At 54.3% G+C, this 25,047-nt stretch overlaps 1 protein-coding gene across 10 annotated transcripts in view; it reads left to right on the plus strand.

The window, feature by feature from the left end:
* Window positions 1–25,047, plus strand: part of BICRA (BRD4 interacting chromatin remodeling complex associated protein) — a 40,359-nt gene that overhangs the window by 10,872 nt on the left and 4,440 nt on the right. For 6 of the 10 annotated variants that reach the window (XR_012039982.1, XR_012039981.1, XM_072848821.1 and 3 more), the window contains 12 exons: window positions 11,047–11,092; window positions 11,906–11,948; window positions 12,379–12,444; window positions 13,899–15,878; window positions 19,507–20,139; window positions 21,222–21,411; window positions 21,802–21,929; window positions 22,432–22,557; window positions 22,986–23,044; window positions 23,215–23,363; window positions 24,035–24,129; window positions 24,509–24,611. Coding sequence is in view for 8 of the 10 variants with exons in the window: in XM_072848817.1 (XP_072704918.1) it covers window positions 11,047–11,092; window positions 11,906–11,948; window positions 12,379–12,444; window positions 13,899–15,878; window positions 19,507–20,139; window positions 21,222–21,411; window positions 21,802–21,929; window positions 22,432–22,557; window positions 22,986–23,044; window positions 23,215–23,363; window positions 24,035–24,129; window positions 24,509–24,611 (3,618 nt within the window). In the remaining 2 variants the exon portion in view is untranslated. Of the gene's footprint in view, window positions 1–701; window positions 719–11,046; window positions 11,093–11,905; window positions 11,949–12,378; window positions 12,445–13,898; window positions 15,879–19,506; window positions 20,140–21,221; window positions 21,412–21,801; window positions 21,930–22,431; window positions 22,558–22,985; window positions 23,045–23,214; window positions 23,364–24,034; window positions 24,130–24,508; window positions 24,612–25,047 lie in introns of those variants that run through there. The other 4 variants (XM_072848822.1, XM_072848818.1, XM_072848824.1 and 1 more) reach the window with 3 other exon arrangements.

The following is a 25,047-nucleotide window of genomic DNA, read 5'->3' on the forward strand; positions in this document are numbered from 1 at the left end:
GGCGTAGGATCCCTTCTGGTGCCGAAGAACGGCAACCGATCTATTCCCGGTCTCTTCTTGCTGCGTGTTTCGACACTTTCACAGCAAAAGGGGGCTCGCGCTGCTCTGCTTTTACCTGCTTATTTTCCGTTTTGAATTGAAAGGAGACACTTAAACGCATCTTGCCTGCTTCGGTGGCGTGGCGGTGCTGCAGAGAGCTGCGGCGTGGGTGGTCGGAGCAGGGAGTTTGGCTTCTTTAAGGGGGTCAGTTCTGCATCCCACCAGCCTCGTATCCATGACAGCGTGCTGCATCCTCGGCGGCGGCACTGGCAGCCTAAATAATTCACTCGTGCCTCTTAGGAACAGAGATTAACATTGAGGGGAAATAACGCCCTCTGGGCTTGGAGGGTTTTAAGGAATTCCAGAAGGCAGGAACGCTCGATTTGGGGTGTTGGTTTTGAGCACGGACGATGGACAGTGACACCGGAGTGCCTGGATTTCTGGTTCCTGGTCGAATTCCGTCTTGGCTTTTTGAACTTGCTCCGTAACGCTTCAGATTGACCCGTTGCTGTTAAAAGCCCCGCGTTGACGCTGTTGGGGGGGGGGGGGGTAGGTTATTGGGGTAGTTGGTATAATGGTCCTTCTCTATTTTTTCCTTTACAGTATGACTGCGTAAAGCAAATATGTTCTGTATCTCATCTCCTATCCGTAATTGGCACAGAGTTGCTAAAAACAAGAGGTTAGTAAAACACGAGTGCTCTCCTCCCGTCCCTTGGTCATAGCGGGGTCCCTACGAGGTCACGGCAAGGCAAACGAGGGTGTAGCCCTAAGAGTAGTAGCGGGATGGGATGGAAAAACCGAGGGCAGACCAGGGCTGCTCCCAAGCAGGTCTGAAGCCTTTTAATATTTTTGCTAAGGAATAGCGGTAATAAAAATCTTAACCTGGAGAGATGCGCTCCAAGCAGTGGATTTTGTTTGTGTTGTGGGCCAAAACGGTGGTTTAATTACATCTTGAGTGGCTGCGGATACTGTATGGAGCCCTAATTACGACGATTGTGCTGGGGTGTAAATTGGACCTCGTTCGCCGTTTCCCGTATTACTTCGAGCTGCTCATTAGGGCATCGTCTCCAAAACTATCCCAAACAGAGTTTTCCCTACTGGAGGGGACTTGCGTGGATATCCGTATCCTCTAACGCGGTGACGGCTGCCTTGTGGTTACGGTCAGGGGAGGACGTACAGACTTGACCGGACCGAGTCAGCGCAAGACGTGTACCAAATGGTGAAAATGAGATGCGTTGGGTTAAGAAACCGGTGGGAGAGCGGCAAAATGTGGGAACGCTAATTCCAAGTTTATCTGTTAAAAATAGGCATTTGTCGTTGGTATGTTCAGAATCTGGGCTGGTTCCTTTTTTAAGTTTCTGCTAGGAAAAAAAAAAACCCACATGTAACTCTTTATATTTCAAACATTTATTAGTACTGCGAAAATAAAACATACGTGTTTTAGTTCTGTTTTGGGGGTTTGTTTGCTTGGAAACACGAGCACCGGATGGATTTCTGGAGCAATCCTTTCCTCAAATCCTGCCGGACGCAGAAAGCGTGGTGAAAGCAGCTGGGAGAGGACACGGCATTCCTGCAGGTCCTCTGGCAGAGCCTGCATTGAAATGGAGATTTCCTCGATTCCCCGGCAGGATTCTTGCAGACTCTGCAAATCCCTCAATGCAGGCCCTACGGGGAAATTATAATTTCCAGCTTTCTTCCCCGGAAGATGCTTTTGTTGTTGCGAGGTTTGCCCTTCTCCCCCACCCAGCGCACCTTCTTTTTTGCATAATAGATAAATCTGCCGGGATGCTGGAAAAAAAGAGGATGACAGCGGAGAAATAGGGGCTGTTTCTTTTCATACGCGCGCTTGTAATTCCTGTTGTTGCTGATAGGATTTGTGATTGCACCTTGAGCTGTCAAAAAAGGGGTATTTGGGGTTTTTTTCCCCCCCCTTCTGGAGTATAAGCGGCGCATCCTCAAACCTGGAAAAAGTCCAAAAGTTCAATTAATGGTGCTGTAAAGATAAATAGGGGTTTCCATCAGGAGAGGCCCCGGTGCCAGTAGCCGAGCCCATCTTGGAACCTCTCAGGGTGTCTGAAAGCACAGCAGCTGCGCGTTACTGATTTAATTTTGGTTTCATGGTTTACCTCCAACTCTGGAGTTTATCCTCATATAAATAAAAACATCTCCCTTTCGGTAAAGTCCTGAGTACATCATCCCTCAGCAAGGGGAACTGGTAAAATCGATGGTGATTATCGGAGAGGTTTTCCAGGGGTCACGGGGATAATTTGGCCGTTGAAGCCGGAGACAAACAAAACCTTACAAAACAACCGATTCTGGGAATGAGAAACTTCAGCGGGCTCTCTCGGTTTTAGCGAGTTATTTTCCCCGTTGCTTTCTTTCGCTGTTCTCTCGGGAGGTCGGTGATAAATTAACTATTGATTGGCCGTGAAAGAGCGCGCCGAGGAAACGCTCGGTACTTCCCTCGCTGCCTTTGTTTTATGTAAATTCACTCGCAAGTGGTTTTGGATATCCTCTGCTCCCTCTTCCCTGATCCTTTTTCAGTTTGGTTTTCCTCACTCCAAAAAAACCCCCTCGTGTTTTAAAGCGGCGCTGGTGTTCTCAGCAGACCCTGCTCTTCAGAGGCTCCTCGCGTGTTTTTATCAATGACCTCGGTAAGAGGAAGCCTGAGAAAATTGAAGGAATAAAAGTAAACGTTAATAAAACCTAAAAACCGAAAAGAAAACATTTAATTGGTGTTGAGGATATAAACTTTGTGCGCTAGGTGTAACTCGATCTGACTCTGCGGTAAGAGCACGAAATGTGGAGAGAATAAAAGGGATTCTGTCTGGAAGGAAAAAGTGTTTGCTCGATGTGAGTAAAACTTTCTGAAGTGACTGTGCTTCTTAAGTAGCTTCGGAAAATTGTATTTCTCAGAACAGCCAGATCCCCTTGAAGGTCTTTTTTAAGGCTGCTAAGTCATCTAGGTGTATTTTAAAACTGTATTTGTTTTGTCTTAAAAGTATGGGTGGGGAAAAACGCCCCGCAAGGTGACTATACGTTGGCAGAGTCTTAACAGACGAGGCTGCGACTGTAAGTAAGTAAGAAAAGCCCCAGCGCTGCTTGTTGAAGGGCCGAGAGACGTGGCCGGTGTCGGGGAGGGAAGGGGTGTTTCTTGTTCACAGTCGAGGGACATCTGGGGCTGCTTTTGCAGCTGGACTCTCCTTCCGCAGCCGCACGGAGATCCCTTAGCAGAAGCAGCAGCAAACGATGACTTGTGAAGTAGCGCTTTGACGTCTCGCCTCTCCTCCCCGTCAGCCGGCGCTCTCTCCAGCACCCCCGTGTTGTGAGCTGCGAGCGCTGGCTGCCCGATTAGCCGAGGGTGTCCCTGGGTAGCGATACCAAGATACCTCTGTTCCCCATCGTCCTGGGGTGCTTCACCGAGGCACGCCACCGCTCGCTTGCGAGGTCCTTAATGGCTGTGTAAATGAGACGTAAACGCTACCGCTTCCTACACTTGGTTTAATAACGTTTACACCTCGCCGAGACTGCACAGAGTTTGAGACAATGGAGGGTTGGAGCCTATTGTGATTTTTTTTGTGCGCTTCCTTGCTCATTTTCTGGTTCCACGTGTCCCTCGTGCTCCCTGGTCCTCTTTCCCCCTAAGCCAAGTGACATTGGCCTTGTGGGAAAGGGAACGAACTCCACAAGAGAACTTCATCATTGACTCATTTCAGAAAGCTGGAGGAGAAACGCTCAGGCTTGTTAGACCTGGAGCTTCAGCGAAGCTTGTGGAAGCCAAATTCCACAAAAACATTTCCATATTTTTACCTTGTCCGTCTTTAAATTGTGACTTATTTCTGTTACCTTGTGAACGTTCTCAAGACTTTTTTTTTTCCAGACCAAAACGGACTACGAAATAAAACGGCTCGTGCAGAACGGAGGTTCACGTCTGTGTCTGTCGGTGCCTCAGCGTCGCTCTGGGTGCCGGCAGGACGTGAGCAGCATCGCGCTTGGCCGGGGAAATCTCCCTCCCCAGCCTCCTCCTGCAACAGCTGGGCTCATCGTAATAAATATTAATTTCACTGAAAGTGGCCGGGTTGCTCGGGCATCCCGACTACAACAAAACTGGGTGCGTTCTCTACGGAGACTCGCTGTATCTTTGTTAAAACCACAAAAAATACTTTCACTGATGTTGAGGCAACTCGTGTTTTAAAGGTCGTGGTTAGTGTCAGAGGGAACCCCGGGTGAGTCGCGCAGAGCTGCTTTCTGCTCGAGGTTTTCTATATCTGTCGCCGTGGTGTCGGTGAACGTGGAGTATTTATTCTCTCAAAGCAGAGATGAGACGCGCTGAAGCTAAATTCTCCAGACGTGAAAGCGTTTTTGCTTTCACGTGGAGAACAGCGCATCAGGCGCTGGGCCCTTTTAAATACCTAATAGTTTTGAAGCGAAGGGGCGGAATTGTGGACGTGGCTGGACTGGAGACGCCGGATCCAGCCCCTCCGGAGGAGGTTCTGCCGTCTCGGTCGAGCCCGCAGGTCAGCCCAGGCCAGCTAAGATCGCTTTGTTATCAAGCTGTTTTTGAAGCTTCTTTCAGCTGCTGGTGAGACTGGCGAGGAAGAAGAAGGGAAAAGTCTTTCTGCTAGATAGCCTGTTAATTTTTGGCTCAGAAAGCAGGGAGGAAAACGAGTTTCTAATTATTTTGTCAACCGTTTTCAACCACCGCTCTGACGCTGCGTGATGCAGGGCTCTGAGTTGCAGCACTCTTGTCTGGGTGCTGCTGGAGCCAAGAGGCGGCTGGGCGGTGGGTTTAATTACGATCTTTTGTAGCATGGTTTCCTAACGACGTGGCCGGGCTGTGAGTGGATCGCCTACGTGTCCTCGTTGTAGGTCGACAGGGTTAGCTGTGACTTGTGTTTACCTTTGCGATGCCGTTTAGATCTACTCCTAACAACTGCTGCTTCTCGTTAGTAGGATGAGACCTTTTTTCACCCTAATACCACGAACTGAATCGCTCCTGGGCTCGGAAACCCGTTTTCCCCGAGTCTTGCAAAGGTAATTTGTGGCTTGAAGCCGATGGCAGCTCCGTTTTGGTGCCAACCCCGGTGATTTACCTGTGCCGGGGAAGGTCTGAGGCTGGCAGCCGCAGCCTCGTTCCGCTCCCGCTCTTTGGGCGGCCCGGGGTGTCCTCAGCTTTCCAGAGAGTTATCTCAAATGTTCCTGGTGTAATACAAAATATATTCTAATTGTTATCTCTAATTACAAGGGGAAGCTAAATCACAGAGGAATAATGATTGTAGTGTCTTAAATATGGTAAAACAAAGAATAATTAACAATTAAGGAGCAGGCTGCAGATAGGACTCCAAAGGGCCCCTATTTCCGTTATCGCGTTCAATTTTTGCCCTGTCCCCGCCAGCTGTTGCCTCCCTTGGGCGCAGGGCAGCGTCGGGGAAACCGTGCCGGCGATCCTTCTGCTCCGTACCTCCGCAGAGCCCCTCTCGCCGTCCAGGAACGAGCCGTCCCGGCTCGTCCTTTGGCAGGTGGGAGACTGGCGGGTACGGTCAGGACAAGGCTCGTCAGACCGAAAGCGAAACCCAGCTCTGCCGTCTCTGCCGTGGAGAGGGAAGTGACCCCCGGGCTGCAAGGCGAGGCCGGGCGGTTCTTGCCGCCAAACGCCAAAAGTCTGGGCACGTACGAGGAGGAAATTGCGCTTTTGAGACAGCAAAGGTCTTTCCTGTTGGTAAACAGCGGGCTGGAAATACTAAACCCTGTTCCCTTTTCTGGTGACCTTGCTCTGCAGGTCCCGCTCGGTCCGTGCCCTCATCTCTCCCGGATTTGACAGAGGGGTTGCTTTTCCTGACGAGACCTCACCGGGATAATCTGGGAATGAGGGATGCGGCTTGCCTCTGCTGTGGGAGAAGGAAAACTGCTTGTAATCTCTTCAAAGTGGGTTGGTTTTTTTTCTGTCTCCTTTTCAAGAGCTTACCGGGATGTAAAGTTGGGTGTTTTCCTTCCCGTTACATTTCTGCCGGCGAAAGGCTTTTCCTTACATCACGCTACCATTCCCAGCTTTCACAAGCATGTGGCGTGCATGCGAGATCTAAAAATAGGCTGCCATCGAGTGTTATCGTATAATAAAATCAAGTCGGAGCTACTGTTGGCACGAAGCATCCCCTGCGCGGAGCGGAGCGAGGATCCGCGGAAGACGCTGCGGCGTCTGATGTTGTTGCCGTCAGTTCGGCACGCAGAGCACAGCTGTTACTGAAACACTTAAACACAGCTTTTGCCAAAAATATGTTCTGCTGTGTTCTCATAAACAAAATGGGGAAAAACGCCATCCAGCGTGAAAGCAAAATGGGGCTGTAAACCATCGTCATGCGTTAGAAAGTTTCCTCGTTGCCTTTTGCCGTGTTTTTCAGAGGGTTATTTCGCTTTTTGGCCGGCATCGCGCTGCAAAGAGCAGCGATTTTGGGCTGCCTTTTCTCCCCTGTCTCTATTTCTGGGTTAATTTCTGGGACGACGTAACGTCGAAGATGAAAATGAACGTGGGCTGGTAACACTGAAGGCAGTTTTTCCCCTGTCATTTTACTGTACTTTACTAGGCTCTTGCAAATGGAAAGAAAAACGCTTCGCCGAAGGTGACTTGTTGGCTTTAGTCAAAGTGCCACGTGTTTTACCAGCTCCCTTTTTTGAAATTATTTACAAAGCCTGAGTAAGCACAGTTGTAACCACGTATGTGCGTGTAATATCCTAAATCTTCCAGGGGTGACACCAGAAACGCTTGATTGTGGTGTCGAGATGGGATCAAATGCTTAAAATAACTTTGGGGGAAGAGAATCGCAGCAGGGTTTGCTTGAAACACCCTGTCAGGCTGGCGGCTCCCCGGGTTTGAGAGAGGAGCGCGTCTCTGGAAATACTTGGAAGGTTTATTGCAGTTTTCAGATTAATTAAACAGCACCGTAGTGTTTTATATGCACGGGTACGCGTTTAATGGCATTAAAGAAACGAGCTTATTTAAGATAGTTTATCTAAGGATGTTCACCCGCCGATCCCGACGCGTTTCCGAAGCGCTGCAGTCGTGATTTTGATTTTACAGAGGAGGAAAGGACCGAAAGCACGCTAACGTTAAGGGCCGGGCAAGGTCAGTAGTGGGAATAGATCCAGGGCTTCGGAGTTCTTACCTCGTGACCCGTTTGCTGAATCACATTGTCTCTTCGTCCTACTACCAAATACTCTAAATATATCCGTGGTGGACAGGGCGCTCTGTTGTGAAAATCGACTTTCCGCCTTGACAGCAGTGTTACGAGCGTGACTTGGACATGAAATAATGTTAGTAAGTGCTTACGTTGCCTTTTTTTTTTTTCCTTAAGTATTGTAGATTCCCAAACTTCTCTCAGCTTGCAGGTTTTCAGCTCTGCGACGTTCCTCGCAGAACGATGCAAGGATTAACGTTCGAAAGCGTTTTGAAGGCCTGAAGTCCCCTACGGCTGCGGAGCGTGTGGGCTGGTCACTGCCAGGGCAAGTGGCGTGGGGTGTGTTGGCGAAGTCGTTCGGTTCTGAAGCGGAATGTGGCAAAAACGACAGGGAGAAAAATAAATTCTACAAGTTTGAGGGGGAAAAAAACCCAAGAAAACCCAATAAAAGCCATTTCATCCAGCTCTTCGGAAGCAAAGTAATGACAGGGTTGGGTTTTTTTTACATTTTAAAGGTGTAAAACCTGGCTCTTTACATGTGAAATTACGCAAAGCTTGCTGTGCGTACGCAGCAAACCGAATTGGCTGGAACGTTTGCCGGCCTCTTGTATTTTGTGCATCAACTTGCCGCGCTCCCTCGGAGGTTCCGAGCTCTCTCTAAAGGACGGTTACTTCAGCGGCAGATTGCAGCTCGAGCGTCGCGCAACTGCGGTGCGGAGAGGCTCGAGAGCCCGTCCTTCCACCGGCGGTACGTGTCGGTGTCGTACGTAACTTCCCACTTAAAGAATAATTCAAACTAATCGTTGGGATGTCGAGGACACCCTTTTTTTTTTTTTTTTTTTCATTGAAGGGCCTCAAATATGATTTCCTGGGTATAGAGTTACATTAACGCTCGTGGAACGCTCCCGTGCCCCGCTGATCTCGAATCTCCGCTTACTGTTCTTAAAGGGGGAGACCGCATCATCTCGTATCACACCCGCAACATTAAGAAATTCTTCCCTCTGCTTCCCATCTCAAAAGAGTTTTAAATACTTGTAGAGTCTTAAAACGCGTGTGCTGTAGGCGAGTGTGTTTTTGGAGGTAGAAATAAATGAAAAATAAGGCACGCCGAGCGTGCGAGCCCTTGCTGGAGGCGGAGGGAGGGCGATGTCCTCCCCGCTCTCGCCCGGGTAGGGAGCAGTAAAGCTGCTGGAGGTTGAGGGAGTTGGTATTTCGAGTGAAACCAACCCAGGGATGTTATTTTGTGGTTTAAAAAGGGGTAAAAATGGGCCATCTTGGGTCACCCGTTAATCACCCGTTTGGTCTTATTGGCATACTTTGGTTTTGTTCTACCCCGACGACGGGGAAAGATGCGTCAAATCCAGCAGTGAAACAAATCCGTTATTTCTCTAGTTTTTTGTTGGCTTCGAACGCGTTTTACCAGCCGACACCGTCACGTTCCTGCAGCGCCTTCCCCTGCCCTGCCGTGATGATGCTGCTCGCGGTTCATGACATCACACTTGTTCCTTCCCTATAGCAACAGAGCGTCGACCTCAAACACGGCCGGGGGGATGCTCGCCGTCGGCTCCTCTGTAGCACCCTTTGCCTGAGGGGTACGGATAAAAGTAAGCGGTTTTATTGCATATATTTAAGCAATATCATCTATTTATACCTGCGGTGAGAATTTGAACCGCTGGGGTTCTTGTCTGCTTTTGAATACAGCTTTTTTATTATTATTATTATTTTTAATTTTTAAGATGCAAGCCCCTGTCTGTCAGTTAGTGACAATGGACCTGACCCACCTCAGCACCGCGCTGCTTCGTCACTGTGAAAAATAATATGGAATATTCCCGGTCTAATTTAATAACATCTTGCCCTTGCTCCGTGTGAGCCTAACTCCTGCACACCCATCGAGTGTGTTCGGGATCAGGATCCGCTCTTCGTGCAGGTGCGCCTGGCACGGCTGCCGTACGTCCTTGCTTTAAAAAGCGGTTTTAATTTCCTCCTCCCAAGCCAGTGAGCCGTCTGTAATCAATATCGCCAAGTGACAAGGCAGAAATCCAGGTAGCAGCGAAGCATCTCATAGTTCATAAATCCCCCCGAGGCTCTCTTACACGAGGGCTGTAGCAGAAAGCCGAAGATGGGGGGGAGAACTTTATAAATATCATCATTTTTTTGATGGTTTCTGCAGCGCTGAGCCTTAGGAATTACGGCGGTTTGCCCGGTGCGTGGTTGGAAGTGCCGGCGTGCGTCCCGAGCCCGGCAGGCGATGCTCCGCCGCCCTGGGGAGGTGCGACGTGGCGTGCGCCCGTCGGGTAGGGGGAGATTTCAGCTGGAACGTGGAGAAAATCTCCATTCTGCGTTTCGGTAGTTGCTTCGTTATTCCTAAACACTCAGCAGAAAGCCTGGAATAGTGGAAGAATTAAAATACACGGTCTCATTCTATTCTATATGCGGAGCGGTGCGCGCTCTTCAGGTTACGGTCTTCTCCAGAGTAATTAGTCGAGCGGTCGTGGAGCTTTCGCTGGCGTATTTAGATTATTCATGTGCTGGTGCTGAAAATAATTACAGCCGACAGACAACTGTTGGAGTCAGCTTGTTCGAACCCCCAAACTTCAGCCCGTTCAAGGTGTGTGTATCCTGCAGTGAGTTTCCCCATTTTTTTTTTCGCTATAGCTGAGGGCGCTGACCTTTCTTCTCTCCTCCGCCTTGATTTTTATTAGCGGAGTCTCGTTAGGGAGTTTCATACCCCTGCGCCTCCAAACCCTGCCCGGAGCACAGCTGCGGAGCAGATCTGAGGAAAAGAGGAGAAACAACCAAAAAGAAACCCCAAGCCCCCACCATTTTCTAGACTTGGTCATAAAAAGGGGTTTGCGAGGAGGTGGCCTGGGGCCAGATCTCAGGTTATCGGCAGAAAATCCTCAATTCCACCTTCTGAAGCAAAGCGCCTCCCAGTACGTTTTGCCACAGTGAAAGTTTAGGGAGAAAAATGCATGAATGTGTGGTTTTTAAATACGAGTTATTGCCAAGCCGTGCCTGCAGGTGCCAGGATCCGGCTCACGCTGCCGCCCCGTGCTCCCAGCGTTGAGGATCGGGGCCTGTCCTACACCGGGTACAGCCGGCCGGGGTCACCAGTCCCCCTCAGCGGGGTGAAAACAAGGCGAAAACCTGCCGGTTTGGGTTTCAGAGTGAAACCTAACCCCCAGTTGGGAGAACTGCCGGTGAAATCTATCCGGTGGAGGGACGAGCAGCCACGATGGAGGGTTGAGCGTGGTGGAGGGATGAGCGGGTCCCTCGGCTGCTGGTTATGGGGCTTGGCTGACCGCGCGTTTGGCTTCCCAGTTGTCTCGCCCGTAACCGCTGCTCGAGGAATGATGGTGGAGGTGGGTGGCTTTGCCACCATCGGCTTCTCCAGCAGAGAGTGATGTTTCCTGCTGCGGGCCCTGACCTTGCACCGCTCGGTGCTCCAGTCCGTCTGGGTGACCCTCCTCTGGACTCGCTTGGCTGCAGGGCACGTCGCCGGCCGACGTTGAACCGGAGTCGTCTTCTGCAGAGCTGTTCTCTCGGCTGGTGGCCCCAGCCTGTCCCTCGTGCGAGATCAACCCTTCCCACCTGCAGCACCTTCTTGAACTTCACGGGGTTTCTGGCAGCGGGTTGAGGCCCCTCGGAGTGGTGGACCCTCCTCTGCTCCGCTCCCCTGTCCCCCACCATCAGATAGCAGCAGGGCATCATCATCATCATCACCGGGGATGGGGAGGAAAAGCAAAGCGCGGTGTTTGGGATGGAGGGAGCGAGGAGCAGTTCCCAACCCCTCTGCTCTGCTGACGGTAACGTGGTCTCTCTCCGCTCTTTGCAGTTGACATGGATGATGAAGACGGCCGGTGCCTGCTAGATGTAATTTGGTAAGTAGCACCGCGCCGTGAGCGGGATGCCGCAGCGGTTCCTCATCGCCGTGCTGGTTTGGGGAAGGCGTAGGGGTGGGAAGGGGGCTTCTGCCACGCTCGGTCTGTAGGCGCATCCCCCTTGGTCACCGGGCTGGGTCTCCCAGAGCCAAAAATCATCCGAGGTGTGCTCCAAAGGGTCTGGAAACTTCCCAAACTTACAACCCCCTCCTGATTTATGTCTTTGTTTCCTCTGTGAAGCTCGGAGGGCTCAGGGCTGTGCCGGAGGAGGTTTTACACGACTTTATGCGAGGAAAGAGCAGACCGTGCATCCCGCGTTTCCCTTGTCCCACTTATAATGAGAATGAATCCCATCTCTCTGATATTTTGCCAACAACTATGATATTTTTTTGCACTCCAACCCTTGCTGGCCGTCAGCGGCACCGGGCTGGGGATGCTCGTTAGCGGGTCACCCAAATGATTTTTTGACAAACTGCCTGTCAACAGCCAAGGCGGGCTGATTTTCCAAAGGGGTTTTATTGTGATTATGAAACTGTTGGTAATTGGGGCTTTGCAGAATTAACAGGGGAAGGGGAATAAGGCAGCGTTAGTCAGCCAGGAGAAGAAAACTGACCTTCCCTGACCACCTGTACCTTAACTTATATCTGTGACGAAGCGTAGCCATTGAAGTATAAATCGGTATAAATCATTAGCTATTGCACTGAAGAGCGTTCAAAGTTATGTTAATGCATTAATTAGAAACACGCGCTTCGCTCCCGCCTCAAAGCGGGTCACGTGTTGCATCCCTAAACGGTTTCGTGTGTTGTTTTGCAGTGATCCTCAGGCCTTGAACGATTTTTTACATGGATCCGAAAAGGTGAGCGACAACTTGCTTCTATTCACCAGAAACTTTAACGCAAACTTCCTTTTTTTTTTTTTTTTTTGTTTTTGATCAACAATGAGTTTTTCTAAAGAAATAAACCCCCAAGTTCAGGATCCTTTTAGTTTTTAGGACTTCGTAGGACCCCGGCCAAGCGCACTGGGCAGCTCTTGGTCCGGCAGCTCCCGCCGCTGCCCGTGTGGAGCAGCCAGCCGGGGTTTTGGGGCACTTTGAGCCAAAATGGGGTGCCTGCCAGCAGGAGACGGGGACGGGGAGGGACGCTGCCCCACCGCTGCCCCCGGGCGAGAGCTCAGCGCTTTCCAGGGGCTGCCCGTCAGCACCGCACTCATTTTTATTTTTTTTTTTTTCCCCATTTTTTTTTCCATACTATATCTAAAGAAAGTAAATAAAATCTTTTTAATTACAGATTGACAGTGATGATCTCCTGGACAACACAGGAGATGCAGCCAGTGCCTTTTTTGAAGGTGCTGGGGTATGTATTTTTTTAATTTATACTTGGGGAATGTCAGCTTAGAAACCTTTCCTTTTTTTTTTTTTTCCCCGTTTTTTTGTGTTTCGCAGGCTTGTTTTTCATCTGGTTCCCTGGTCTAGCAAAAGAGGCAGGACGCAGGGATTATTCCCCAAGATTTATAGAGAAATAGCTCCAACAGGTTCCCCGTATATCAGGGGAGAAAAGTTGATTTCACGTGCAGATATAAAGTCTGCTTTCGACCTGCTTTGAGGCTAGAAAATCAGGCGAAGAAAGCGAAGGGTGTGACCCTGCTCGCGCACCTCAGAGGCGGTAGAGAGAATTTGGAAGAACGCTTTAAAAAGCTGGTGAGAAGAAAAACCCCTCTCAGTTCCCCTTGGACTGGAGCGCTCCCTTTCCTCGCAGGCCGCTGCCGCAGCGGAGGTGAAATATGTGGAAGTAGATTCTGAAAATCCTCTTTTTTTTTTTTATTTTATTTTACCCCCAAGAGCATGGGTTACTCTGCATGGATAACATTCAAGCATGAAGGGCTCTTTTTTTTTTTCCCCTTTTTTTCCTCTATTTCCAGTTACATTGTAGTAAGAGTCTTGATTTTTTTTTTTTTTTTTTCTCCGTTGCACTTTATTCTTTACAGACTGGGTAAAGCTGCCAGTGCTTTATAACCAATAAATTTATTTAGCAGTCGAGGTTTACTTCTACTTTGATTTTTTTATTATTATTATTTTATTTTATCTTTTAACTTCCTAGTAGATCCGTGTTTTACAAAACTTTGACGGCACAGAGCTGGTGGGGTCCCAGGTTAGGCTGCATGGCGCTTTTCTGTTATTTTTGGGAGTTTTCTCGGCGCAGCCTTTGCTGTCTGCAAGCTGCTCGCCCAGGGACACCCTTCCTACACCCTCTCTATAGGAGAGCCGCCTATAGCGACCCGGCAGCGTGTCTCTGAGTTCACTCAGCTGCTGCTTGAACGTCCCTCGCACGAAAAGGGCTGGGTTTTCATTGAGTTTTTAGGCTTGTTTCCAGAATATGAAATTTCCGCTTCCGATCCCGACAACAGCGTAATTTTTAAGAGTAAGAAAGGCAAGGAACGTATTCTGAACTCTTATATCTGGTGGCGTTGGAACGGCTTAACGCGTGGAAACGTAAAGCTTTTAAACCACCCTTGGGGTGCCGTTAACCAGCTCTGCCATCGGCCCCCTCCCTCACTTGCAGCGACTCGTTTGAGGTCCGTCTCGCCTGCTCCCAAACGCCGCCGCGCATTAATTTAGGCTCTCCCGGGGATGCCAAAATGCTTTCTGTGCTTAGCAAATCGAGGCGCAGACTGAGCGAGGGCACTGTTCACCCGCTCCTCGCCGAGGCGGCTCCCAAAAGTTGTTGAGCAGTTGACTTGAAGCCCTCTTCCCCGTGCTTGAGCTCAATGCCTTCTTCTTTCTTCTCCCCTCTGACCTGCTGTCTCCCAGCTGCACGTACAAGAGTCCTCCGGCAACCATCTGAGCACCGAGCAGAGTCAGCCCACCACCAGCGTGGACCTTGACTTTTTAGAAGATGACATCCTGGGGTCACCGTCCAGCAGCGGGGCGAACCTGCAGAACTCGGACCAGCCCTGCGACATCCTCCAGCAGAGCCTGCAAGAGGCGAACATCACCGAGCAGACGCTGGAGGCGGAGGCCGAGCTGGACCTGGGCTCCTTCCAGCTTCCCACCCTTCAGCCGGTGGTGCAGACGGCCTCCGACGGCACCCCGCAGATCTTCTCCGGCGGGGCCGACCTGATCGGGCTGCAGCAACCCGCCGTCCTGACGCACCAAGCCCTGGTGCAGCAGTCGGTAGGCGCAGATGTTGTCAACAAGGCCATCAGCGTTCAGCCTTTCCTCCAGCAAGTCGGCTTGGGGAACGTCACCATCCAGCCCATCTCCAACCTCCAGGGCTTGCCCAACGGCAGCCCCAGCGGGACGCTGGGAATCGGGCCGATTCAGGTGGTCGGGCAGCAAGTGATGGCCATCAACCAGTCGGCGCAGCAGATCATCGCCAAGCAGGTTCAGCCCTCCCAAGTGGCCACCATGCCCGTTGGCAGCTACATCACCCAGACGGCGCCCGAGCAGCAGCAGGTCACCCTCGCCTCGACGGGGGTCTCTCCGCAAAGCGCCGGTCTCGTCATCCAGAAGAACCTGCCGACGGTGGCCACCACGACGCTGAACGGGAACTCCATGTTCGGGAGCGTGTCCGGGACTCAAGGCTCCCAGCCGCTCACCGTCACCTCGAACTTGAGCAGCCCCTTGGTGCAGGCCCAAAACGTCATCATTCACAGGACGCCCACCCCGATTCAGCCCAAACCCGCGGGGGTCCTCCAGCAGAAACTGTACCAGATCACCCCCAAGCCCTTCGGTTCCAACAACACCACCCTGACCATCCAGAACGAAGCCGCCCTGCAGCAGCAGAAGGCCCAGCAGAACCTGACGTTCATGGCCAGCAAACCCGGGCAGAACGTGGTGCTGTCGGGCTTCCCCCAGGGGCTTCCAGCCAACGTCTTCAAGCAGCCGCCGCCCCAGCAGCAAGCCCTCAGCAAGCCCATGAGCGTCCACTTGCTGAACCAGGGCAGCAGCATCGTCATCCCCGCCCAGCACGTCCCGCAGGCCATGCTGCAGGGCCAGAACCAGTTCCTCCTCCCCGGGCAGCTGGCAGGCGCCTCCGCCGTGCAGATACCCCAGCAGCTCTCGGCCTTGCAGGCCAACATGGGAGGGCAGATCCTGACCACCTCCCACCCCGGCGGGCAAGCCCATATCATAACGAGCCAAGGGCCGGGCGGACAACTGATAACCAACCAAGCCTTGCCGGCCCAGATCCTCACCAACCAGAACATCGCCAGCCAGCTGAACCTGGGCCAGGTGCTCACCTCGCAGAACGCCCACGGCACCGCTCACATACTCTCGGCTCCCATCCAGCTCCAGCCCGGCCAGGTGGGTCAGCCGGCTCTCTTCCAGATGCCCGTTTCGCTGGCAGGCAGCTTGACCACGCAGAGCCAGCCCTCCGTGGCCGCCTCGCTGGGCCAGACGGGGCAGACGGTGATCCAGGGGGTGACGCTGCCCAACCAGGTGGCCATGCTCAACGCCACCGAGAACCTCGGCCAGGCGGTGAGCATCCAAGCCTCGGCCACCACCAGCAGCCAAAGCCCCGGCCTCGTCCAGCCGCAGCCCGCCTCGGGTGCCAGCCTGCTGCCCAGTGCCGACCAGTCCTCCATCCTCACCGTCCAAACCGCCTCCCAGCCGCCCGCGCCGCTCCAGCTCAACGTGCCGCCGCCGCCTCCGCCTCCACCGCCCGCCCAGCAGCCCGTGACTTCCCAGCCCAGCCCCAGCTTGGCCTCCAGCCCGGAGAAGATCATCCTGGGGCAGGCGGCCGCCGGAGCCGTCATCAACCAGGACTCCATGCAGATGTTCCTACAGCAGGCAAGTAGAGCCCCTCTGGGCAGTAGCCGCGGTGTTTGCAGCCCGTTGGGTGTTTGGAGACCGACATCAAGCGCGGCGGGCTCTGGAGAGCCCCGCTTTCGGGCTCGCTTTACACGCCGTACGTGCTAGAAGCGCTTCTGCGTAGTCTTCGTTCTTTATGTGTTGTCTTCCCACCGTAGGGCAATTCCCTTCCTCAGTAGGTGTTTAAATTTAAAGTTGCCGGGAGCAATGAGCGGGGCTCAGGGCCGCTCTGCGTGTAGTCGAGTGCCATCACCTTGCCTTCGGAAGGAGGAGCTGGTGACGGGTCCGTCCAGGTCCCCAAAGCCACCACCGCGGCACAGAGGGGTCAGCGTGGACCCGGCATCCGCCTGGTCCCCGTGCTCCGTCTGTGGCTCAGGGTTGAGCTCAGCCCGCGGCGTCGGTCCTGCTTTCCCACTCGGGGTTTTCTACCTTCGTTAGCTCGAGTCAGGCCTTTAAAATTAATTGGGCAGCTTTGGAAACGACGACGGCAGCCGGGGGGGGCAGCAACACCCAGCGTCTCGTTGCCAGAGTCCCTGCTGCGGGGTGCGGCCCACCCGTGTACCGGCGCGAGGAGGTCGAGGTCAGTCCAGCGAGGGCTGCGGACGTCCCATCTGGCCTTACCTACACCGGTAAAGCGTTTGGTGACGGTTTAGATGCCAGATTTGAACCGTTGTGTGTTTTTCTTCTTCTTAAACTCGTATTCATAAAAGTGGGTGCTGGTCCGCGACCTACCAAAGTTCCTGAATTAGCAGAGAAAGAAATGGGAAGAGAGCGAGTGCTCCCTACTATTGTTTTATTATTATTATTATTATTATTTCAATACTGGGAAGCTTTAAAATTCCTATTTGAACGTTTTTTGGCATAACTAGTAGCACGGATATGTCTTTCTAGGTATTTGGCCTTGATGTTGACAGTCACCTCGCGGTATTTCAGCGTAATTAAAACCAGGCAGACTGGCACGCGCGCGGTGCACCCTGGCTCCTCCGGCTTTTGATTTGCCATTTAACGTGGGTTGAGGTGCCAGGTAGAGCATTAACTCGTAGTCGTCACGGCGCGGGGCTTCTCCTGCGTTTCACGGTAGGCTTTTTGCCGGCATGTACCTAAATCTGCAATTGTGCTAAATATTGCTGCGGTTGCGTTATCGGACTGTGGTCGGACAGGACGGAACCCTGCGCCTTGCCCTGCAAAGTCCCTCTCCCACCTCCAGAGAGAGCTGTTTCCCTCGCCGGCCGTAGCGGGACCAGCCATGAGCCCTGGAAGATGCGGTGCCCGCATCCGGGGCGAGAGCAGCCATGGTTTTCTCTTCGGCAGCCGCCCTGCGGCGTTGCCGACGAAGTAGGTGTAGCGGTGCCGGGAAGAGCGCAGGGATGGACGCGGTGAGAGGCAGGCGAAGGGGGAGGACCCATAAACGTGGTCGCTGCTAAACACGTAAACGCGGTCGCTGTGTTGGACGGGAGCCGGCGGCAACTGGAGTTTTACCCGGCGTGGCGGGAGAGGGCACCGAATCGGCGGCACCACCGCACCCACCAACGCCTCTGCCCGTCATAGCCACCGCCCCGGGCGCCACCACCAGCGTCCCGGCCTTGGCGATAGTCAGCGGCAGCACCGGTGTGGCTCCCCGGCCGGCAGCTGGCCCAGCACCGGAGCCCGGCAGCGGCAGAGCCTGTGGAACCGAACCCCAAAGCCCAGCTCCCAGCCAGCCCTCCCCAGCAGGCGCTGGCTTGCCAGATAGCCCTCGCCCCTCCTGCGTCGGTCCCCTCCCCGTCCTACTTCTCCCCCCAGTGTCTGTCTGATCCGTCCCCTGGAGAACCCCCCCTGCTTCCCCGCTTTCCCCCTCTCTCGGCAGGAGCGGGGACCCCCGAGCGCCATCACCCGGCATGAGAACCACCATGGGGGGGAGACGTGGCTGCAGGGACGCTTCTCCCCCAGCCACAGGGCTCCGTCCCCAAGCGTTCGGTGCCGGTCAAGCCGCACGTGGCAGCTTGCGGTGACCCAGAGTCCTGCCGTGGAGGCGTTCACCAAACTGCCGGCACAGCCGAACCGCTCCGGGGTGGCGGATCCTTGCGAGGATGGAGACGGTGCTGCCGGAGAACCGCTGTTCTAGGCCGGCCCTGGGCACATCGCCTGTGCCGCAAGCTCTTCCTCCGGTCCGGTTTTCTCTGCTGGATCTGCACGTAGCCAACGAAACGGCCACGGTTTTGTTTTCAAAGCGAAGCAGCCGGGTTTGCTCCACTCCGCCTGCCTTGGTGGAAAGGAGAGGGGAGAAATGCTCCCTCCTGCACCCGGCAGCTCGGTGCCAAGGATTAAGCGGACTCGGGTAATTTATCGCTTGGCGAAGGCGAGCTGCCGTCGCTGCCGGGCCAGCCGTTCGGGGATTTTCAGCCCCTACACCCCAAACCCACAACTCCCAGCCCCAGGCGTGCAGACGGGCGAGCTGCGACCAAAATCGGGGGGCTGCGGGAGTCCCCTCTCCGCCTGGAGGTGCAGCTCTCCTCCCCCTGCCCGTCACCCCACCGCCCGTCCCTCTGTCCGTCCGTCTCCCCTCCGAGCTCCGGCTGCTCCCACTCGCTTGCCTGCAGGTCCTCACTAACCCTGAAAGCTGCTGCCGCCCTGCGTTGCTTTTTCTTTTTCTCTCCCTTCGCACTCGCAAGCCGCTGTCTGATACGTTTTTGTCCCTGCCAGAGGCTTTATTACCGTTTTGGGGGTTTTTTTTCCCCAATTCTTTATATTTCCATAGCGATTGGTAGTTACGAAGTACTGTAATTGCTGTTAATCAGAGGGATATCCTGAGGCACAGGGAGAGCGCAGCTCCCAGGGTGAATCTCTCCCCAGAAATTTAAATAGCGGGATGCTGAGCGGGCACTCACAGCAGCGAGGGCTGTTAGGGCCATCCTCGTTAACCCTTGGCCGGCATTAGCCGCTCCAGCAGCGCTCTGAGGAGCCGATGGCCACGGACCCCCTTCCCTAGGGGAGCGGCAGCCTCAGATTTGCATCGGCTGCGGTGAGAAAGGAGGGCAGGATATGTCCGAGCATCGCTCTGGCCAGTCCTGGGGGCAGCGCTAAGAGTGGTTTTGGGGAAGAAAACTAGAAAACGCTGCTTCTCTGCTCTCACGGAGAGGCCGGATGGGCTGGGCATCCCGGCCTGGGGGTCCCTGCCTCAGCTGACGTGGCTGCGGCACGGAGCTGCTTTTGGAAGCCCGAGCGAAGCCAGGGTAGATGCCCTCCTGCAGTTTTACCTTATCCTGGCCCTAAAAATGCTTTAAAAAGTGACACCGGGGCACGCTCGGGGCTGGGCCGGTCCGACAGCGGTGCCGTGCCCCCCAGCATCCCCGGGTGGGACGGGGGCTGCCCCAGCAGCGTTACGCAGGGGGCTTAGGGAGGGTGCTAGGGCAGACCGAGAGCAGGAGCTCGTTTTCCCGGGCCTTCCTTACCGCAGGAGGCAGAGATGCTCTACGAGCGATTTGCGAAGCCGCTTTCAGAGCGGTTTGCCCTGCCTGCGCGGTTCGCCGTCGTGTTCGACGGAGCCGAGAAACCCGTGGGCGTCTGCGAGGGCAAGATTCCTTCCTGAGCTTCGACTAACTTCTTCCTCTTTCCTTCTCTGTTTCAGTTACCTGCAGGGCAGCAGAAGCTCCCTGGAGCCTCCCCGTCCCCTTCGCTACCTCATCCTCCCCTGGGGGACAGCCCGCAGCTCCCGGCCGCCCACCTCTCCCAAATGCAGTCCCCCCACCCCTCCCGGCCCCCCTCCCAGCCCCAGCCCCTCTCCCGCCCCCCCTCGCGACCCCACTCCCGGCCCCCCTCCCAGCCGCAGACCCTCTCCCGGCCCCCCTCCGAGCCGCTCTCCCGCTCCTGCACCCCTCAGGCCCCCATGCCCGGCCTGTACGTCATCCAGAACCAGCTGGCCTCGTCCCCCCGCGGGGGGGGGCAGCACCCCCTGCGCCCACCCTCCCAGCCCCAGCCGCCCTTCCAGCCCCCGCCGGCACAGGCAGAAGCCGCCCCGCCGCCGGCGCAGCTCCAGGTCCAGCTCCCGGCGCCGGCGGAGGTCCAGCACGCCCACTCCCCCCACTTCCAGCTGCAGTTCCCATCCCAGGGCCAGATCAAACCTCCCACTCCCACCCACGCTCTCCACCTAACCGCAGAGCAGCAGAGGAGCTTTCCGATGGTCCCGAGCCAATTCCAAACCCTCCCGGCCATCCCCAACCCCGCTCCTCAGCAGAAGCAAATACTGGACAGGTTCCAGCAGGTAAATAAGTGCCGCCGAGGGTCTCACGCCGGGCGTAGGTCAGGAGGGGAGGTAGCGTGGCAAAGCGCGGCCGCGAGCCTCCCGCCGTCGGGGAGCCGAGGGATTAAAGGCAAAATCCGGAAGCAAAACCCGTCTGGTTCCTCCCAGGCAGGTCCCGGGGGCTTCTGCCGTAGAGCTGAACCAGGTGCTGCTTCCTCGGCGCAGCCCCCTCGTTCTTCGGGGGTTTTTGGGGTGCCGAGCGGGTTTGTGCCATGGGTTACGTCTGGCTCTGCCGCCTGTCGTCGCAAGAACGCACGTGCATACCTTAAGGTATAGCGCTTGTAGGAGAGGCGTCTTCCACGGATGCGATTTATGTAGTGGTTTGTAAATAAGACGAGGAGAAAGGCGTTGGCGACCGCAGAAATAAAAGCGTGCCCCGTTCTCCCCTGACAGGCGTCCCCCCAGACCTGTCCTGTCCGGGCAGGGGTCGAATCCTGCCTGAGTTTGTGATTTGAGGGGGTGCGGGTGTTCGGGCGGGGTCTGTGGGGTGCAGGTATTCCAGGGGGATGCTCAGGGACCGGTCCAGCCCTCGTTAACGCTGCCTCGCTGATGGAGAGGGGGGGGTCAGGGACTTCCCAGTGAAGTACCCGAAAAAAACAGGCTTCTAAAATTAAACTGCAGTTATTTATTTTGTATTCGCTTGGGGGGAGGGGGGGGGAAGAGGAACAGGGAATGAAAAGGGCAATGCTTGAGCTTGGTTTTATTTAACTGCGTATTAACTTAAAGCAAACTCCCCTTATAAGGATCCGATTTGCTTTTTTTTGAGCGCACGGGGCCCGTTCCCGTGGTTTAGACCCTGGGAGCCAGCGGAGCTGGACGGGGGGAGCTCGGCAGGCGCCTTTTTGGCTTCTCTCGCCTCCGTCTCCCAGCGCTGAGGTTGGGGAGACAGACACGGGGCCAGCGCAGCAAACCATCCCTTCCCTCCTCACGCGTTTGTGCTGAATCGATGGTGCTCGCGGATGAAAAAGCGATGGGTTTAGGGCACGTTTTCAACTTCTGGGGTTTTTTGTTTTTTTGTTTCTTGTTTTTTTTATCCCACGCAGGTGCCCCAGGGGATCATCCTGCAAACGAAGCAGCAGCCTCCCACCAGCCAGGCTTCCCCTGCGCTCAGCCAGTTCAGCGGCCCGTCCTCCTCCGTCCTGGTGAGCGGCCAGGGGCAGGCGGTGGCGGTGACGACGACGCCAGCCCCCGCGCACAGCCACGCGCCCGCCGCCCTCCCGCCTTCCACCGCAGGTTTGTGCCTCTGGCTCCAACTCTCAGGCAGGGAAAAAAAAACACGGGAGGGCATCCCAAACCACGAGCGTCCCGGCACGCGGGCGTCCCGGTGCACGAGCATCGTGGTACACGAGCACCGCGGTGCACGAGCATCGCATCGCCCTTGTTTTGGGAGAGCCAAGCTGCTGAAGCAATGCTTCGCGTGCGAGAAAAGGGCGGTGGGGTGAAACGTGTCAGCGCGGGGAGCCAGGGTTGGGGCGATCAAACCGTGCCGCTCGTTAGCGCTCGGGTTTTTTGCTAAAGCTCGGTCCTTCGTGATTAAACGTGCTGGGGGAATCCAGGGCGACGTTATTTATTATCTAGGCTTGAACTTAAACACGAAACCCCCGTCTGGTTTACGTTTGCTAGGTATTACCGCCCCGGTTCCTGCAGAGAGTAAAACCTTCTCCAGCGTTTCCACACCGATCTCTGCTGGGAAAGGGGCTGCAGCCCAGGGGAAGTCAGGAACGCCTCTCGCCATACAGCAGCCAGTTCAGGTGAGGAAGCACTTTCCTGGTTTTCCATTTTATCCCAAAGTTTTCCCACCTTGAGAGTAAACAAATCTGTCAGCGTTCCCCTCTGTTGTGTCAAAAAGGAAGAACTAATTTCCAGAAACATTTTTTTTTCCCCGCTTTTAAAGTGCTGTGAACCTCTAAAGATGATACAAAATTACCCGTTCCCACCAATATTAATGAAACCTTTGGGGAGGGGGGCAGCTTTGTGCCTCCTCTTTAAGAGAATCAGTCGCTTGCCGATGATTTAATGGGATGTCAGGACTGTTGACATAGAATTCTGGAAGTAGAGATTAAAATAATTCTGGTTTTATGCAAAAATACATCTTAGACTTGGGCATTTACACCTGAGCCGCCTGCGAGCTCTTTCGCCGGCGACTAACGTCGTCTCGGCAGGCAGCCTCTCGCTGCGTGTTTTGGCGGTTGTTATTTGGTGAAATCACGCCGTGATTCTAAATAAAGCCGTTTCTTTTCGTTTCTTCCGCAGACGAAGCCTGGCGTGATCAGTTCTGTCTCGGGCCTGAACCTCGGGAAAGGTCCCTTGCAGATCCAGGTCGTTGGGAAAGGATTGTCGCAGCTCGTGCCCTCGGTCCCCGTGCAAAGCCAGCAGCTGGTGAGCTCGCACCGACGTGCGCGGGGCGGGTTTTAAGGGAAGAGTCTGCGGAGAGCTCTTCCGAGGAACGATCTCGCCGGGACGATGCGGCGCGCCTCGCGAGGACTGGCGGCTGTCCGCTTTTGTCGTTGAAAGAAGCGAGGTTTATTCGCGGGTGGTTTGCACGTCCCCTTCATGTGGGAACGCTAAATATACCAAAATACAAGTATACCAAATTTATACGCTTATATATTTGGTATCCCCCCGTTTTAAACCAATTGGATCCGTTTTCTTTCTTCCTCGAGCAGTTTCTCCACAATTTGGCTCCCGTAGCTCAATTCCCTCAAAAGAGGGCGAGTTTCTCCTCGCGCGGGCTCAGGCCAGCTGCCGGCGCGGGTTAAACCCGCCGCGGCGTCCCCTCTCACCCCCGTCCTTTCTTCTCCCGCCAGTACGACAGCAAGCTCGGCCTGAAGAAAGCCCCGACACTACAGCCCAGCAAGGAAGCTTGGTGAGTGATAAATTAAAACGTCAAGAGAGCGTCTCGCTGCTGCGGCTCCGTTCCTTAACGTTTCCGTGGCCCTTCTTCCCCGTGACGCCGTTAACGCTGGAAACGGGGAATTTTGCCTGTCAAACCACCCGCCCCCCCCCAGCAGTTTTCCCTCCTCTCCTTCCTTGCAGTTTCCTGGAGCAGCTGCACAAACACCAGGGCGCGGTGCTGCATCCCGACTACAAGACGTCGTTCCGCTCCTTCGACGACGCCTTGCAGCGGCTCCTGCCCTACCACGTCTACCAGGGGATGCTGCCTTCTGCCCAAGACTACAGGAAGGGTAGGTCCTCCCCGGGGACGGCACGCGGCTCTCCGGGGCTGCTAAACCCTGAGGAACGATCTTGGGTTCCTAAAACCCTAGGTTCCCTAGGTTCCTAAACCCTTAGGTTCCTAAAAACCCTAAAAAAATGGGGGGTTTTAGCGCTAAAAAAAAAAAAAGGAGAAACCATCTATGCCTTCGCTCTAGAAAAACATGAATTCCCAAGACGATATACTTGAAGTTTTCCAGGGTTTTTGACCTGGAATAGTTGAAAGCTGCATTAGAGTTTTGTCACAGCCTCTGTGTGTTTTGAGAAATCATCAAAACAGATCTTAGCCGATTCTTAACAATCACAGCGGTTAAAAACTACGCTGAGCCCCTTTTTTCAGGAATTGAAAACTACGCTGAGCCCCTTTTTTCAGCAATTAAAAACTACACTGAACCCCCTTTTACAGCAATTGAAAACTATGCTGAGCCCCTTTTTTCAGCAATTAAAAGCTACGCTGAGCCCTTTTTCAGCAGTTAAAAACTACGCTGAACCCCTTTTTACAGCAGTTAAAAACTACGCTGAGCCCCTTTTTTCAGGGTCTCCCCCAGGTGAGTCCACTGAAAAAGTTAATAATAAAGAGCCACCGGCCCCGTATCTGCGTTCGCCTTGTGACGCAGGCTTCCTTTTCTCCTCTTCCTCGCAGTGGACGAGGAGTTTGAAGTGGTGTCTACCCAGCTGCTAAAGCGCACGCAAGCGATGCTGAACAAGTACCGCCTGCTGCTCTTAGAGGAGTCTCGGGTGAGTCCGGCGTTCTGCCTTCTCCAGTCTGACCCGTGGGGCTGGAAACGCAATTATTTCTCCCACCGCGGGCTGCTCGGATCGATCCGCGGCTTTTCTGGTTCAGGTTCAGCGCCGTGGCGTCCGTGCGGCGCGGCCCCGCGGTGGGCTGCGGGCTCTGCCTGTTGCAGAGACGGGGGAGCTCGGTCCGCTCTTTGCGAGCGGTTGGTGTTTACCGTGCCGTGGATTCGGCTTCTGCCGAATTGAGCCTTCGTTACGGACGGGGATGGGAAAAATCTGGAAGAATAACGGACTGTGTTAAGGTGGTGATGTGTAACCGCGGCCGCTCTTCCTCCCCGCCCCTCTCCTCTCCCTCCTCCCGTCTGTTCCTCCTCCGCAGAGAGTCAGTCCTTCCGCGGAGATGGTGATGATCGACCGCATGTTTATACAGGAGGAAAAGACCATGTTGGCGCTCGACAAGCAATTGGCAAAGGAGAAACCAGGTGGGAGACGAATTCTTTCTGTCGTTTGTCCACCTTTTATAACCATGCGCTTGGGTTTGGGTGTTTTCCTCCTCTTCAGAGGCCAGGCAGGGGGTCCCCGTCCCCTGCGATGCTCAGGGCAGGGCAGCGTCAGCCTCTTCCACCGGGGTCAGCAGGGATTTGGGGGAAAAGCTGTTGAAAATAAGAGTGAGCGTTACCCGCTGCCGTCTGTACTCTCCCCCGCCTGCTCCTGCGTTAAAAGATCTCGGTGGCCGGAATCTTATTTAACGCAAAGCGCGTGCAACGTTCAACTTAAAGCAAAGCGCGTGCAACGTTCAGGCTCCCGACGCGTTGCTCTTTGCTCCTGGCTGCTCCGGAGGTTCTGTATTAAAGGTTTGGGTTAAGTTGCTCTCGTCTTTCCCCGGGCGAGATAATGAGGGATGAACTCCGTAAGAAG

Source organism: Ciconia boyciana, chromosome 33 (assembly GCF_034638445.1).
Source record: "Ciconia boyciana chromosome 33, ASM3463844v1, whole genome shotgun sequence".
NCBI lineage: Eukaryota > Metazoa > Chordata > Aves > Ciconiiformes > Ciconiidae > Ciconia > Ciconia boyciana.